The 15534-nt window shown below is 46.8% G+C and overlaps 2 protein-coding genes and 1 non-coding gene across 3 annotated transcripts; 1 reads left to right on the forward strand and 2 right to left on the reverse strand.

The window, feature by feature from the left end:
• Positions 1-506: 506 nt before the first annotated feature.
• Positions 507-578, reverse strand: TRNAM-CAU. Its single transcript has one exon. It is a non-coding gene; the product is annotated as a tRNA-Met (tRNA).
• A 224-nt stretch (positions 579-802) lies between these two features.
• ILF2 (interleukin enhancer binding factor 2) lies at positions 803-10379 on the forward strand. Its single transcript, XM_030824480.1, has 14 exons — positions 803-910; positions 1605-1664; positions 1957-1999; positions 3226-3330; positions 3706-3783; positions 4126-4228; positions 6343-6408; positions 7030-7146; positions 7890-7968; positions 8234-8321; positions 9143-9204; positions 9289-9403; positions 9618-9708; positions 9857-10379. The coding sequence occupies exons 1-14, from the start codon at positions 906-908 to the stop codon at positions 10015-10017; spliced, it is 1173 nt and encodes a 390-aa protein (XP_030680340.1). The 5' UTR covers positions 803-905; the 3' UTR covers positions 10018-10379.
• A 192-nt stretch (positions 10380-10571) lies between these two features.
• On the reverse strand, positions 10572-13740 carry SNAPIN (SNAP associated protein). Its single transcript, XM_003259325.3, has 4 exons — positions 13519-13740; positions 13222-13268; positions 12840-12958; positions 10572-11208 (listed from the first exon to the last, which is right to left on the reverse strand). The coding sequence occupies exons 1-4, from the start codon at positions 13659-13661 to the stop codon at positions 11107-11109; spliced, it is 411 nt and encodes a 136-aa protein (XP_003259373.1). The 5' UTR covers positions 13662-13740; the 3' UTR covers positions 10572-11106.
• Between the last annotated feature and the right edge of the window lie 1794 nt (positions 13741-15534).

Raw genomic sequence — 15534 nt, forward strand, 5'->3', positions numbered from 1 at the left:
GGTTTAGACTTAAGATGTTTACGTTCTGCTGTAGTAAATTAAATATCAAAAAAATATTTATAGAAGGGAGGTAGGTGAGGGATAAAAGTCTACAAGTTGGGTTCAGTGATGAGTGCACCAAAATCTCACAAATCACCACTAAAGAATTTATGTAACCAAGCTGGGCGCGGTGGCTCACGCCGGTAATCCCAGCACTTTCGGAGGCTGAGGCGGGTGGATCACCCGTTTCCATAGACATGGAAAACCATGTTTTCCACACTAATTCAATCAATATACTCCTCTCGTATCTGAAACCTGTTTCTCCTGCTTCGAGTTTGTAGCCGTGTAGTGTTCATAGTTGCCTAAACTCCCTTTTCCCCATCAACTTCAACTGCTGGTGGCAAAAATGGCTGGTATTGGTTGCATTTTTGAGGTAGGAAAATTCGCAAGATATTTTCATTGACTGAAGAAACGTAAATTACGTGTGCCGTTCAGGGCAATGGGGAAAAAAAAAGAGAAAACTCTGATAGCAGAGGATGGTTTCGATCCATCGACCTCTGGGTTATGGGCCCAGCACGCTTCCGCTGCGCCACTCTGCTATCTGGAATGACTTCTTCTCATGATCACTATAGAATACTACGTAGTCATTGTCCTGACTTCTTTAGCGCCACCTAATGTCTGATCAAAAATTCGTCATTACTATAGAACCAGTTCTTATTGGCTAGTTCCTGACACAGTAGGCGTTTTTTATTGGCTCATAAGCCCGGTTTGACAAAGTAAGCCAATAGGCATAAGCGATGGGGTAAAGCGGGAGCCAATCGCGTCGGGTTTTATTGGGACACGCCGGCAAGTCGCCTCTTCAGTTGTCTGCTCCTCAGAGGAAGGGGCGGTTGGTGCGGCCTCCATTGTTCGTGTTTTAAGGCGCCATGAGGTAAGGGGGTCGAAGTGGTCGAAAGGTTTCAGGTATTCGACGGAAAACTTTGTGAACGTGGGCCGAAAGAAGTCGGAGTATCTAAAAGGGCCATGTATGCGGGGGCTGGCTAAAAACCTGAGAACTCCTGGTCTAGGATAGTGGGAGAGAGGGAGGCCGGTAGAGGCGGGGAAACTTGGGCCCGGGATGGGGTTGGGGCCCAGGAGTGGGGAGTCGGGTTCGACACCTCTGTCTCTGAAGGGTTGCGATGAGGGGGTGTCCTCGAGCCCCCAGAGGAGCTCCCCACCTTTCCCCCCGCCCCCGTCATCCGGGCTGAGAATGCTGGAGCGAGCCGCATTCATCCTCAGTGCGAAGGCCTTGACATATAGGACATGCCCGATAAATGTGTATGTTAATGAAGAAATGAGCAATCTTTAGCCTCCGAAGTATTAGGATTCGTGTGGCCCAGGATTATGGGTTATTTCGTGTAGGGCTCACTGTCTGAGCCCCATCATTACTTGATGGGGGTTGTGATTAACTTAGAGGAGGTTATGGGGGTGTAACTGGGCACCATTTGGAATGGGGAGAAGTGTAAGTGTGAGTGGGGTCTCTTGCCTACCGTTGGGAGGTCCCGAGGGATGAAAGTAGCCAATCTAAAATGATATGGCTGGTGGGTATTCCTTCAGTGAGGTCAGAATAAGATTTGCATTTCTAGGGGTGACAGAGGCCGTGGTCGTGGTGGGCGCTTTGGTTCCAGAGGAGGCCCAGGAGGAGGGTGAGTACCAGCTTTTAGCATCTCTGCACTTGGTTGTTAGTTTCTGCTTGTCCTCTAAATAGGAGTTTTGGAGTAGACTAATGTCACTTGGTTTTGCGAGAGCCAACTGTGGTCTTTTCCTGCACTCCTGCTAATTGAATTTGGCCCCACTATGCTAAGAATGATTCTCTCCCTCCCCGGAGACTTTGTCACTCATTCTGCGGACTGACATGTTTTCAAAATTGTTGGCGTGTTATTTACATCTCATTTGATTCCTACCTAGGGAATAATTTGGCTGTTTTTCATGTTTTAGGTTCAGGCCCTTTGTACCACATATCCCATTTGACTTCTATTTGGTGAGTACTTTGGGTTAATAATACACATTTTCTGGCCACTGTTGAAATGGAGCCCAGTATCTCCCAGTTAATGAAGTTAGATGGTGGTTGAAGAGGGCAGGCACAGTGCCTCACGCCTGTAATCTCAGCACTTTGGGAGGCCGAGGCAGATGGATTACCGGATGTCAGGAGTTTGAGACCAGCCTGGCCAATATGGTGAAACCCTGTCTCTAATAAAAATAAAAAAGTTGGCTGGGCGTGTGTCTAATCCCAGCTACTTGGGAGGCTGAAGCAGGAGAATTGCTTGAACCCAAGAGGCGGAGGTTGCAGTGAACCGATATGGTACCACTACAAAAAAAAAGGTGGTTGAAATAGGGAGGGAAAGTGATTTGTGAAAAGACTTGGGGTTTTGAGTCAACTGTGTGTTGCTTTACATACAGAAACAGTGTAAGCATGGTGGGGAGAATAATTCCTTGGCTACTGTTGGCATTAAACGTGATTATAATCTTTGTTCTGAACAAGTAATTGTATTTATGGTATGTCTGTTACTATAAAGATAGTGATAGCTTAAATTATGGCTATTCCAGCTTGTATCCTTGTTTGAACTTTTTTTTTTTTTTTTTTTTTTTGAGACAGAGTCTCACTCCGTCACCCAGGCTGGAGTGCAGTGGTGCAATCTTGGCTCACTGCACTGAACCCGGGAGGCAGAGGAATCAGGACCTCTGCCTCTGGGGTTCAAACGATTCTCCTACCTCAGCCTCCTGAGTAGTTGGGATTACAGGCACCTGCCACCATGCCCAGCTAATTTTTGTATATCTGTTTAGTAGAGACGGGGTTTCACCGTGTTGCCCAGGCTGATCTTGAACTCCTGACCTCAAGTGATCTGCCCACCTTAGCCTCCCAAGGTGCTGGGATTACAGGCGTATGTGACCCACCGTGCCTGGCCTTTGAACAAATTTTTTTTTTGAGGCAGGGTCTCACTGTTGCCCAGGCTGGAGTGCAGTGGCGTGACCTTGGCCCACTGCAACCTCGCTTCCTGCATTCAAGGGATTCTCCCACCTCAACCTCCCGAATAGCTGGGATTACAGGTGTGAGCCACCACACCCAGCTAATTGAACAAATTAAGGAATAAAAACAATTGTAGAATTTTCTATTTTTAACCTTTTTCTGTCGTAGTAATAGAAAAAACAATCTCGCCTGTATATTATTTTCGGCAAATAGAATGTAGTTGTTTACTTCTGGTTTAGTGTGAAATGGCCTTTCCCCGGGTCAAGCCAGCACCTGATGAGACTTCCTTCAGTGAGGCCTTGCTGAAGAGGAATCAGGACCTGGCTCCCAATTCTGCTGAACAGGTATGTTCTTTTGGCTGTCTTCCAGAAATGTCTCTAAAGCAGTTAAAAGTATTGGTAAAGAGTAACTGTTGGTAAGGTTAAGAATGGTGTTAACAGAGCCTGAAATCCACAGAGGGTTTAATTGTTCTCCTTATTTCTCATTGTGGGTGGAGATAGCCAGGTGGATATATAAACAAATTACATACGCACTCTTATTTTTATTGGGGACAAAGAGTTGTTCTCTTCCCATGTATTCAAGGCCAGAATGAAGTGTTTTTAAAGCCCTATGTCACTATTGAGTCAGCTTGTATGGAAGGGATTAGGAGAAAATATTCAAACTCTGAGAAGTTGCTTATAATTTTTTATCTTCAAGTATTGTTTCTTGCTGTTTTTCAGGCGTCTATCCTTTCTCTGGTGACAAAAATAAACAATGTGATTGATAATCTGATTGTGGCTCCAGGGACATTTGAAGTGGTGAGTTTTTGATGATTTAGTTTTAGGAAAGGGCACCTTTGGTAGTGTGGAAATTTCCTTGGCTCTTGACTTCTAATTTTCAGTTGTCTATTATCCAAAGCCAAGCCTAAAATGAGAAAGTACAGTGGAATTTCTTTGTAGTACTGATCTTGAGGACAAGACTTGTATCATTGTTACGCTAGCTGTGATGTATCAGGCTTTCATGTGGTGGTTTTAGGGGTGATTTCACCTCTGCTACTTCTTAATTTGGGTAACAGGTGGCTGTGTTGTAACAGTTCTGGGAGGACCTAGGCACCTTTTTTTCTTCTGAATTGATTTTCCCCGAAATCCTTTTTCCAACAGCAAATTGAAGAAGTTCGACAGGTGGGATCCTATAAAAAGGGGACAATGACTACAGGACACAATGTGGCTGACCTGGTGGTGATACTCAAGATTCTGCCAACGTGTGAGTGTGCCTGTTTCTGGTCATGGGAACAGAACATAGCACTTGGATTAGGGGTTTAGGTATCTTTTTTTGTTTTGAGACAAATTCTCACTCTGTTGGCCAGGCTGGAGTGCAGTGGTGCCATTGTGGCTCACTGCAGCCTTGATCTCCACTACAGCAAGTGATCTTCCCGCCTTAGCCTCCCGAGTAGCTGGGACTACAGATGTGTGCCACCACACCCAGCTAATTTGTATTTTTTGTAGATACAGGGTTTCACTGTGTTGCTCGGGCTGGTCTCAAACTCCTGAGCTCAAGCAATCTGCCCACCTCAGCCTCCCAAAGTGCTGGGATTACAGGCGTGAGCCACTGTGCCCAGCCCTTAGGATCTTGAAAGCTCAAATTTCTTGTGAGAAAGGATGTTTGTAAGACAGATGTTTTTAGTTTTTGTTTTTGAGACGGATCTCGCTCTGTTGCCCTGGCTGGAGTGCAATGGCATGATCTCGGTTCACTGCAACCTCCACCTCCTGGGTTCTAGCTGTTCTTCTGCCTTGGCCTCCCAAGTAGCTGGGATTACAGGCAAGTGCCACCACGCCCGGCTAATTTTTCTATTTTTAGCAGAGACGAGGTTTCACCGTGTTGGCCAGTCTGGTCTCAAACTCCTGACCTCAGGTGATCTGCCCGCCTTGGCTTCCCAAAGTGTTGGGATTACAGGCGTGAGCCACTGCACCCTGCCTGACAAATGTTTTTTAATGAGTGATAAGGGACAAACGCTGGAGTGTGTGTGTCTGAAAGAATGTATAGCAGGTTACCGTAGGGCCATGTTTCTCAACTGGAGGTAATTTTGCCACCCAGGGGATGTCTGGCAGTATCTGGCGGTACTTTTGATTGTTAAAACAAGGGGGTGCTACTGGCATCAAAAAAGGGTAGAAGCCAGGTGTGGTGGCTGTATTCCCAGCACTTTGGGAGGCTGAGGCAAGAGGATCACTTGACCCCAGGAGTTTGACCAGCCTGTGTAACATAGACCGTGTACCTACAAAAAGAAAAAAATTAGCTGGGCATGGTGGTGCATGCTTTGGTCCCAGCTACTCAGAAGCCTGAGGTGGGGCCAGGTGCAGTGGCTCACGCCTGTAATCCCAACACTTTGGGAGGCCAAGGCCTGGAGTTCAAGACCAGCCTGGCCAACATGGCAAAACCCAGTCTCTACCAAAAATATGAAAATTAGCCAGGCGTGGTGGTGGGCGTCTGTAATCCCCGCTACTTGGGAGGCTGAGGCAGGAGAGTTGCTCGAACCTGGGAGGCAGAGGTTGGAGTTAGCAGAGATCGTGCCAGTGCACTTCAGCTTGGGTGACAGAGTGAGGCCCTGTCTCAAAAAAAAGAAAAAAAAAAGGCAGTAGCCTGAGGTGAGAGGATTGCTTGAGCCCGGGAGGCTGAGGCTGCAGTGAGCTGTGATTGTGCCACTGCACTGCAGCCTGGGTGACAAGAGTGAGACCCTTTCTCAAAAAAAGAAAAAGGATAGAGGACATGGATGCTGTTAAACATCCTACATCTCCATCACCCCAAAGATTTATCTAGCCCAAAATGTTATTAACTGCCACTGACCTGAAAAACCCTGCTGTAGAAAGAGGATATGAGTACAGGAGGGGTCCTGTTCCCTTGAGTCTTCCAATTTTTCTGCCCAGGCCTTGACTTCCTCTTAGAAAAGTATTTATTCTATTACTTACCCTTGCTTCAGCCTTGGATATGGGACAGAAATGAGAGTGCAAAGTAGCTTAGAGATATATAGAAAGTCTAGGTAGGCCGGGCGCGGTGGCTCACGCTTGTAATCCCAGCACTTTGGGAGGCCGAGGCGGGCGGATCACGAGGTCAGGAGATCGAGACCACGGTGAAACCCTGTCTCTACTAAAAATACAAAAAATTAGCCGGGCGTGGTGGCGGGCGCCTGTAGTCCCAGCTACTCAGAGAGGCTGAAGCAGGAGAATGGCGTGAACCTGGGAGGCGGAGCTCGCAGTGAGCCGAGATTGTGCCACTGCACTCCAGCCTGGGCGACAGAGCGAGACTCTCGTCTCAAAAAAAAAAAAAAAAGAAAGTCTAGGTAAATAAATTATTATAACATTATGTCATTTTCTGTCAATTAGTGGAAGCTGTTGCTGCCCTGGGGAACAAAGTCGTGGAAAGCCTAAGAGCACAGGATCCTTCTGAAGGTTTGCATTTGTTGCTGATTCTGTATTTAGTAGCCATAGGAACCAGGTCTTGAAATTGTAAGTACACTTTCAACAAAATCAGGTCAGACCAGACGGAGGAGTAAATGCAGTTTTATGTTGTGGGAGTTTTTGGCAGGGGCTTCAGGTGTTCAAGGGAGATCTGTTTGATCTCCCTTCTAAAGCTCTGTATTCTAAATTCTTATTCTGGACTTTGTGCTGTTTTAAAAAATCCACCTAGCCAGGTGCGGTGGCTTACGTCTGTAATCCCAGCACTTTGGGAGGCCGAGGTGGGCGGATCACGAGGTCAGGAGATCGAGACCATCCTGGCTAACACGGTGAAACCCCATCTCTACTAAAAGTACAAAAAATTAGCCGGGCATGGTGGCGGGCGCCTGTAGTCCCAGCTACTCGGGAGGCTGAGGTAGGAGAGTGGCGTGAACCCGGGAGGCGGAGCTTGCAGTGAGCCGAGATCGAGCCACTGCACTCTAGCCTGGGCGACAGAGCGAGACTCTGTCTCAAAAAAAAAAAAAAAAAATCCACCTGTTCCCCCCGACCCTGGATTTAACTTTGGTCATCTAATGGAAATGTGAGTTATAGTTTTTGTTTATTCTGTTTTTTCAGTTTTAACCATGCTGACCAACGAAACTGGCTTTGAAATCAGTTCTTCTGATGCTACAGTGAAGATTCTCATTACAACAGTGCCACCCAATCTTAGAAAACTGGATCCAGAACTCCATTGTTAGTTCTTTTTTTCCATTGCTGGAAAATTTAGGGGATATTCAAAACATGGTATTGTTGCTGTTTAGTTTACTTAGCTTGTTGCTGTTCCATGTGCGGCTTTCTGGGAATTGAAGAACTTAGGTTTATTCTGAACTTTGCTCTCTCCCTCTGTAATTTGGAAATAGTTTTTTATCAGCTTGCTAGTGGGATTTTCAGATGGGGTGACCAAGAAAGCATTTGGAGGACTTAAAAAGGACTGAGAAAATATTTATGGAGGGGGATAGGCTTTTGGAGAAAATAGATCTTGCATGCTTCTAGTGATTTTTAGACAAGTGATTTGCTGATACAAAAAACACGGGGTGGCTTAAAGAATTGCAGAGTTGGTCGGGTGCGGTGGCTCACGCCTGTAATCCCAACACTTTGGGAGGCGGAGGCAGGCAGATCACCTGAGGTCAGGAGTTGGAGACCATCCTGGCCAACATGGTGAAACCCCGTCTCAACTAAAATACAAAAATTAGTGGAGCGTGATGGCGGTTACCTGTAATCCCAGCTACTCAGGAGGCTGAGGCAGGAGAATCGCTTGAACCCAGGAGGCGGAGGTTGCAGTGAGCTGAGATCGCGCCACTGTACTCCAGCCTGGACGACAGAGTGAGAATCCGTCTATCCTGCCCTCCTTCCAAGTTTTTAGACTGTAGCAGTGGTAATGAGTAGCTTGTTTAATGAAAATGTTTCATCCTGGCCTATCATGCTTGTCTTTTTAGTGGATATCAAAGTATTGCAGAGTGCCTTAGCAGCCATCCGACATGCCCGCTGGTTCGAGGAAAATGCTTCTCAGTCCACGTGAGTCCCTCCCTGACCATTTGGATTAAGATAAACTTTTTAACTGCAGTGAATAGCAGGATACCCCCATACTTCCTCTGACAGAACTATTTTGCCTGTGAACTTTTGTCTGGATTTTTATTTTTACCTTAAGTAAGCAAATTAAGATTTAGAGAAAGCAGAGAACGTATATTTCTGGAAACGGCATAGTCAGCTTCAATTCTACCTTAGGCGTGGAAATACATGATCATATTGATTTTAATGTTTGGGTCACTATTACTTTCAGAGTTAAAGTTCTCATCAGACTACTGAAGGACTTGAGGATTCGTTTTCCTGGCTTTGAGCCCCTCACACCCTGGATCCTTGACCTACTAGTAAGTAAAGATGGGCAATTGGAGTTCCTCATCATCCTTATTTACTAGTAGTAGTAGTAGGAGGAGGAGTAGTAGTAACTCTGAAATTCACCAGAGTCTGAAATTTGGTGAAGCTTAAAAGAAATTTTATTGGTAGACAAGTAATCCAATAAAAATTCAGCATTTACATGACTCAGACATTTGTCTAAAAAAAAAGAAAAAATTCAAAGTTTTTTTTTTTTTATATATTCTATTAAATGAGTAGTTACTGAGTTACAGTGTCCCGTTTTCTTCTCATGACTACTGCCATTTAATCATGGTAGTAGAGAGAAATGAGTGAGCAGCCATTTCAGAATTGCTTCTGAACATGAAAATTTTGGCTAGACTTAGACCTTAATGACCAATTTTCCTCGTGATGATTTAAGGTTTTAGTTTGATGCCTGTAATCCCAGCACTTTGGGAAGCTGAGGCCAGAGGATCACTTGAAGCCAAGAGTTTGAGACCAGCCTGGGCAAAATAGCGAGACTCTGTCTCTACAAGAGAAAAAAAAATTAGCCAGTTGTAGTGGCTTGCACTTACAGTCCTAGCTTCTCAGGAGGCTGAGGCAGGAGGGTTGCAAAAAATTAGCCAGTTGTAGTGGCTTGCACTTATAGTCCTAGCTTCTCAGGAGGCTGAGGCAGGAGGGTTGCTTGAGTCCAGGAGTTCGTGGTTACAGTAAACTATTACTGTGCCACTGCACTCCAGCCTGGGTGACAAAGTGAGGCCCTGTCTCTAAAAAATAAAGTTCTAGTTATCAGAAGTGCCATTTTGATGGCACACCTACTGGATTTATTATTTTTCAGGGCCATTATGCTGTGATGAACAACCCCACCAGACAGCCTTTGGCCCTAAATGTTGCATACAGGTACAGCATGCTTCTTTGGGTTTAGGGTTGGTTGTAAGCTATTTTGTACATTCCTTTAATACCTCATACCTTCCTGTGTTCTAGGCGCTGCTTGCAGATTCTGGCTGCAGGACTGTTCCTGCCAGGTTCAGTGGGTATCACTGACCCCTGTGAGAGTGGCAACTTCAGAGTACACACAGTCATGACCCTAGAACAGCAGGTATTGGGACAGATATGAACTGTTTTGCCCCACTCTTGAATACTGCTGGTCAGCAGGCGAAGCGGAATATGGTCTTTACGGGTCAGGAATTTGGGGATTCTGAAAGACTTCGGTCCTGATTTAAAAAATTGTCTTAATCTCTGTTTTCACAAGGGTATTACTCAAATAAGGTCCTTTGATTTTCCTTGCTTACTCTCACTCTGCTTTCCTTCAGGACATGGTCTGCTATACAGCTCAGACTCTCGTCCGAATCCTCTCACATGGTGGCTTTAGGAAGATCCTTGGCCAGGAGGGTGATGCCAGCTGTGAGTGACCACTGTGGGTCAGGGGTTTTGTATTGTAATCTGGTACAAAGAAGCTGTACACTACTTAAATGTCTTTAATATTTCCACAGTGTAAATAATGACTTTTATGCTGGGCTACTTGTCTAAATCACCTTTTTCTCTTTCCTAGATCTTGCTTCTGAAATATCTACCTGGGATGGAGTGATAGTAACACCTTCAGAAAAGGCTTATGAGAAGCCACCAGAGAAGAAGGAAGGAGAGGAAGAAGAGGAGAATACAGAAGAACCACCTCAAGGAGAGGAAGAAGAAAGCATGGAAACTCAGGAGTGACATTCCCTTCACTCCTTTTCCTACCCAAGGGGGAAGACTGGAGCCTAAGCTGCCCGCTACTGGGCGTTACATGGTGACAGACATTTCCGTGGGATAGGGAAGATAGCAGGAAGAAAAGTAAACTCCATAGAAGTGTCATTCCACTGAGTTTTGATATTGGCTTAGCTGTCAGTCTCCCATTTGTGACCTATGCCATCCATCTATAATGGAGGATACCAACATTTCTTCCTAATATTCTAGAATCCCCAACTTCTGAAAACCCCTCTCTCAACTAATACTTTGCTGTTGAAATGTTGTGAAATGTTAAGTGTCTGGAAATTTTTTTTTCTAAGAAAAACGATTAAAGTACTTCCTAGTAGGGCTCTTGGTCTTTTTGGTTCGTGTTTTTTGTTTGTTTGCATGTGGCAACCTTTTTTGCTTTTTGCTTTGTATACTCTCGTTGAAAATGATACTTGAGTCTTAATTATAAATACTCAGATCACAATTTGAAGCTGTCTTGAATTAAAGTACAAACTCCTGGAACCTTTCCATATACCAGAGTAAACTAGAATATCATCGTTTTAAGTATTTATTGAATAAAATGATTCTATCAACACTGCTACAGTATTCAAGCCAGTGCAATAAAAAAGTGGGTTGGACGGAGGTCATTCACTTTGACTTTGCCTGCCCTCTCCAAATCCCCAGTGTAAACAGGAAAATGAGAAGTCACAGGTAGAGGACATGCTGCCCAGGCCCATGTAACCAGGCATGTAACATACAAAGGAAGCCCCTCTGGTTAACTAGGCCTGAATAAGGTAAGCCTCAAGTATGCAGCTTTAAAAAAAAAAAAAAAAAGAGGCCTCAGCTCATTTGTGAAAGGAAGCAAGAGCCATAATAAACATAAGTCTTTTGGGAACCTCATTCTGGCTGTGTGTAGGTTTCCCGGGGCCCCTACATAAATGGGTAAGACGAAGTGCTTCAAACAAACCGTACAGCTCCCTTTTTAATGTCTGAAGGTCTACGGGGACTGTCTCCTAGGATCTTTGCATGTCTTTGAAACAAGGCAGCTGGGGAACAGTACTTGTGCTACTGAGTCCATAGGCTCATCTGTTATTTGCTTGGGGAGCCAGGGGGGTAAATTCCCGAATCCAGCATCGCTCTCCTGCGGGCTGTTTCCTTGGCAACACTATGGTTTAGCCGCCTCAGTCGTTCCTACAAGACAAGGAAGGTTTGGAATCTTAATAACCACTGTGAAAGGCTTTAGAGTGTAAGTGAACTAGGTGCTGAAAAATACCGGGCTTGGTCTACCTCAAAGTCAGTCTTCTAAAGTATATATAAGAATGTAGGCTGGGTGTGGTGGCTCACACCTGTAATCCCAGCACTTTGGGAGGCTGAGGTGGGTGGATTACCTGAGGTCAGGAGTTCAAGACCAGCCTGACCAACATGGTAAAACCCGTCTCTACTAAAAAAATACAAAAAAATTAGCTGGGCATGGTGGCAGGCGCTGTAATGAGGCAGGAGAATCGCTTGAAACTGGGAGGTGGAGGTTGCAGTGAAATGAGATCATGCCACTGCACTCCAGCCTGGGTGACAGAGGGAGAACTCCGTCTCAGAAAAAAAATAAAAAAATGTAGGCCAGGCATGGTGCTCATGCCTATCCCAGCACTTTAGGAGGAAGTGGCAGGAAGATCACTTGAGCCCAGTTTGAGACCAGCCTGGGCACCATAGTGAGATCCTGTCTTTTTTTTTTTTTTTTCTGAGATGGAGTTTCGCTCTTGTTGCCCAGGCTGAAGTGCAATGGTGCAATCTCAGCTCATCGCAACCTCCGTCCCCCGGGCTCAAGTGATTCTTCTGTCTCAGCCTCCCAAGTAGCTGGGATTACAGGCATGCGTTACCATGCCCAGCTAATTTTGTATTTTTAGTAGAGATGGGGTTTCTCTATGTTGGTTAGGCTGGTCTCGAACTCCCAACCTCAGGTGACCCGCCTGCCTCGGCCTCCCAAACTGCTGGGATTACAGGCAAGAGCCACCTCGCCTGGCCAATCCTGTCTATTTAAAAAAAAAAAAAAAAAAAAAGGCCAGACAGGCTGGGTACAGTGGCTCACGCCTGTAATCCCAGCGTTTTGGGAGGCCCAGGCAGGTGGATCACTTGCATGCAGGAGTTTGGGACCAGCCTGGGTAACATGGTGAAACCCTGTCTCTAGAAAAAAATACAAAAATTAGCTGGACATGGTGGTGCATGCCTGTAGTCCCAGCTACTCGGGAGGCTGAGGTGGATGGATCGCTTGAGCCTGGGAGGTAGAGGCTGCAGTGAGCCCTTATCATGCCACTGCACTCCATCCTGGGTGACAGACCTTGTCTCATAAAAACAGCCAGGTGTGGTGGCTCACTCCTGTGGTCCCAGCACTTCGGGTGGCCAAGGTGGGAAGCTCACTTGAGCCCAGGAGTTCCAGACCAGCCTGGGCAACATGGCAAAACCCTACTTCTAGAAAAAAATACAAAAATTAGCTGGGCGTTGTGCACGCTTGTAGTCCTAGCTACTCGGGAGGCGGAGGCAGAATTGCTTGAGCCCAGGAGGCGGAGGTTGCAGTGAGCTGAGATTGAGCCACCGCACTCCAGCCTGGGTGACAGCGGGAGACTGTCACACACACACACACACACACAAGAACGTAAATGGCAGCAACTGAATACTGAGAATGAGACGAATTCTCCTAGGTATTTTTCAAGTACTGGGAGAAGTGAATTTCCCTTTCCCCAAAGAGTTTTAAAATTACAGTGGCTTTTACTGTGTTGAGGACTTACAAAAAAGAGCAAAGAATCACTGTTGGTATGATATTCTTTTACCTGAGCATTCTGTAGAATGTTGTTAACCAAGACAACGCGTCGCCGGGCATTAAGTAGCTTCTTAACATAGGGGTCAAGATCCAGGGCCACCTTCTGATCCTCATTTATGCGGTACAGTTCTGGAGATGGAAGTAGGGTGCAGCTAAGATCTAATGGCTCATCTCTTGTTCTGAGGGAAAGCAGGCTGGTAATGGGATGGAAAACACTTGCACCCAAACGGGCCACAGCCATTAGAGATTTAAGACATCCCTGAAAGGAGGAGTCCTTTGGCAGCCCTGATGCCCTGGAAGCAAGTGACAGAAACTCAGCCCAGGGGTTGGCAAAAACCTAAGGTCCTGAAAGTGGGCTGAAGGATTCCGGGTACACAGGGATGCTCACTCACCTGTGGCTAGGTTGTCAATTTGTTCCCGGAGCTCTACCTGGCTCTCTCTGCAAAGAGGTACAAGGCCTACAAGGTCAGGCAGTTACCGGAGCTCAGGAAACGAACTCCCCTACGTATTTACCAAGTACTGAGAGAAGCCGGCCTCCGCTGAACCCTCCACCTGCGGCCTTCCGCCTGTCCTCCCCGCCTCGAATCAGTTTCCTAAATTTATGCCCACTCCCAGCCAGAACACTTTCTTGGCCCCGCCCCTACAAAGCCAGAGAGACAGGCCCCGCCCCCAACTTCCCTCCCGGGCACCTGACGGCGTGCACGTGAGAGTCGAGCTGCTGCACAGCGGGACGCAGGAACTCCAGAAGCCCTTCGGCGAAGAGGTCGCGGCCTGTGGGCCCCGCCACCGGGGTCCCTGCCCCCGACACAGCGGCGGAACCAGCCCCGGCCATCACGAACTGTCCTGACGCCCGGAACCTGCCGCGAGGGCCGCCGGGAACCGGAGCCGCGCCGCACTGCCCCGCGAGGGGGCGCCCGGGAAATGCTGTCTCCACCAAGACACTGGGGTTTCTGGGAAATGGAGTCTGGAGCAAGCCGGGCGGGCTGGTCTTGAAAATCTCCAAAGGTCAGGTTATAGAAAGGAACCAGTTTTTGGAGTGGATACTTTTTGTTTTCTCCAAAGGTGAAAATAAACGCGAATAACTTCAGTTGTCCATAGCCTTCCCATGTTAACTTTATGAGATAGCCGGGCATGGTGGCGGGCACCCAGCTACTCGGGAGGCTGAGGCAGGAGAACCGCTTGAAGCCGGGAGGCGGAGGTTACAGTGAGCCAAGATCGCGCCACTGCACTCCAGTCTGGGCAACAGAGAGACTCCAACTCAAAAAAAAAAAAAAAAAGTAACCCAAACCAAACGAAAACAAAAAAAACTTTATTAGGAAACCACATTATATTCATAGTATCGTTTTCTATTTCTAAAGAGTTTTTTGTGGTTGGTTGTTCTTAAGACAAGGTCTCTCTCTATCGCCTAGGCTGGAGTGCAGTGCCACGATCTTGGCTCACTGTAGCCTTCACCTCCTGGGGTCAAGAGGTCCTCCTGCTTCAGCCTCCCAAGTAGCAGGGACCACAGGTGTTAGCCACCATGCCTGACTAATTTTCTATTTTCTGTAGAGAAGAGGTCTCACTATGTTTGTTGCCCAGACTGGTCTCGAACTCCTGGGATCATGTGATCCTCCCACCTCAGCCTCCTAAAGTGCTGGGATTACAGATGTGAGCCACCACGCCTGGTCTATTTCTAAAGAGTATATTTTTAATGGCATTAAATATGTACAAAACTGCATGTATCTGAATTTCATTCCTTTTTAAGGCTGAATAATGTAAACATGCAGGCTGGGCATGGTGGCTCACTCCTGTAATCCCAGCACTTTGGGAGGCTGAGGCGGGAGGATCACCTGAGCCCAGGAGTTCGAGATCAGTCTGGGCACCAAACCTAGTGAGACTCTGTCTCTACAGGAAATAAAACATTAGCCCGGCGGCCGGGCGCGGTGGCTGACGCCTGTAATCCCAGCACTTTGGGAGGCTGAGGCGGGCGGATCACGAGGTCAGGAGATCAAGACCACGGTGAAACCCCATCTCTACTAAAAATACAAAAAATTAGCCGGGCGTGGTGGTGGGTGCCTGTAGTCCCAGCTACTCGGGAGGCTGAGGCAGGAGAATGGAGTGAACCCAGGAGGCAGAGCTTGCAGTGAGCCGAGATCGTGCCACTGCACTCCAGCCTGGGCGACAGAGCAAGACTCCATCTCAAAAAAAAAAAAAAAAATTAGCCAGGCATGGTGGCTCACAGCTGTGGTCCCCGCTGCTTGGGAGGCTGAAGTAGGAGGACCTTGAGTGCAGGAAGTTGAGGCTACAGTGAGCCAAGATGGTGGCACTGCATGCACTTCGGCCTGGGTGACAGGGTGAGACCCTGTCTCAAAAAATAAAAATAAATTTTAAAGTTTCCTTAGTTCACTTCTTTTTCCTTTCATTTTTAGAGACAAGTTCTCACTCTGTTGCTGAGGCTGGAGTGCAGTGATGTTATCACAGCTCACTGTAACCTCAAACTTCTAGGCTTGAGCCATCCTCCTGCCTCATACTCCTAAGTAACTGGGACTACAGTCACCTGCCCCCATGCCTGGTTAATGTTTTAAATTTTTTTGGTAGAGACAGGGTCTCCCTATGTTGCCCAGGCTGTTCTCGAACTCCTGGCCTCAAGACACCCTTCCATGGTTTTCTTTTTCCCTGAGAATTATGAAGACAATGATTCCTTAGTTTAGTTCGGTTTGGTTTTT

The sequence above is a fragment of the Nomascus leucogenys genome, chromosome 12 (assembly GCF_006542625.1).
Source record: "Nomascus leucogenys isolate Asia chromosome 12, Asia_NLE_v1, whole genome shotgun sequence".
Taxonomy (NCBI): Eukaryota; Metazoa; Chordata; class Mammalia; order Primates; family Hylobatidae; genus Nomascus; species Nomascus leucogenys.

Excerpts from the sequence above, each read along its gene's own strand:
- SNAPIN (XM_003259325.3), bottom strand. The coding sequence starts at position 13,661 with ATGGCCGGGGCTGGTTCCGCCGCTGTGTCGGGGGCAGGGACCCCGGTG. Across the intron at positions 12,959-13,221 it reads AATTGACAACCTAGCCACAG|AACTGTACCGCATAAATGAG; the intron begins GTGAGTGAGCAT and ends TTCCATCTCCAG. Across the intron at positions 11,209-12,839 it reads ACATTCTACAGAATGCTCAG|GAACGACTGAGGCGGCTAAA; the intron begins GTAAAAGAATAT and ends CTTGTCTTGTAG.
- ILF2 (XM_030824480.1), top strand. Across the intron at positions 3,784-4,125 it reads CTCCAGGGACATTTGAAGTG|CAAATTGAAGAAGTTCGACA; the intron begins GTGAGTTTTTGA and ends TTTTTCCAACAG. Across the intron at positions 7,969-8,233 it reads GAAAATGCTTCTCAGTCCAC|AGTTAAAGTTCTCATCAGAC; the intron begins GTGAGTCCCTCC and ends TATTACTTTCAG.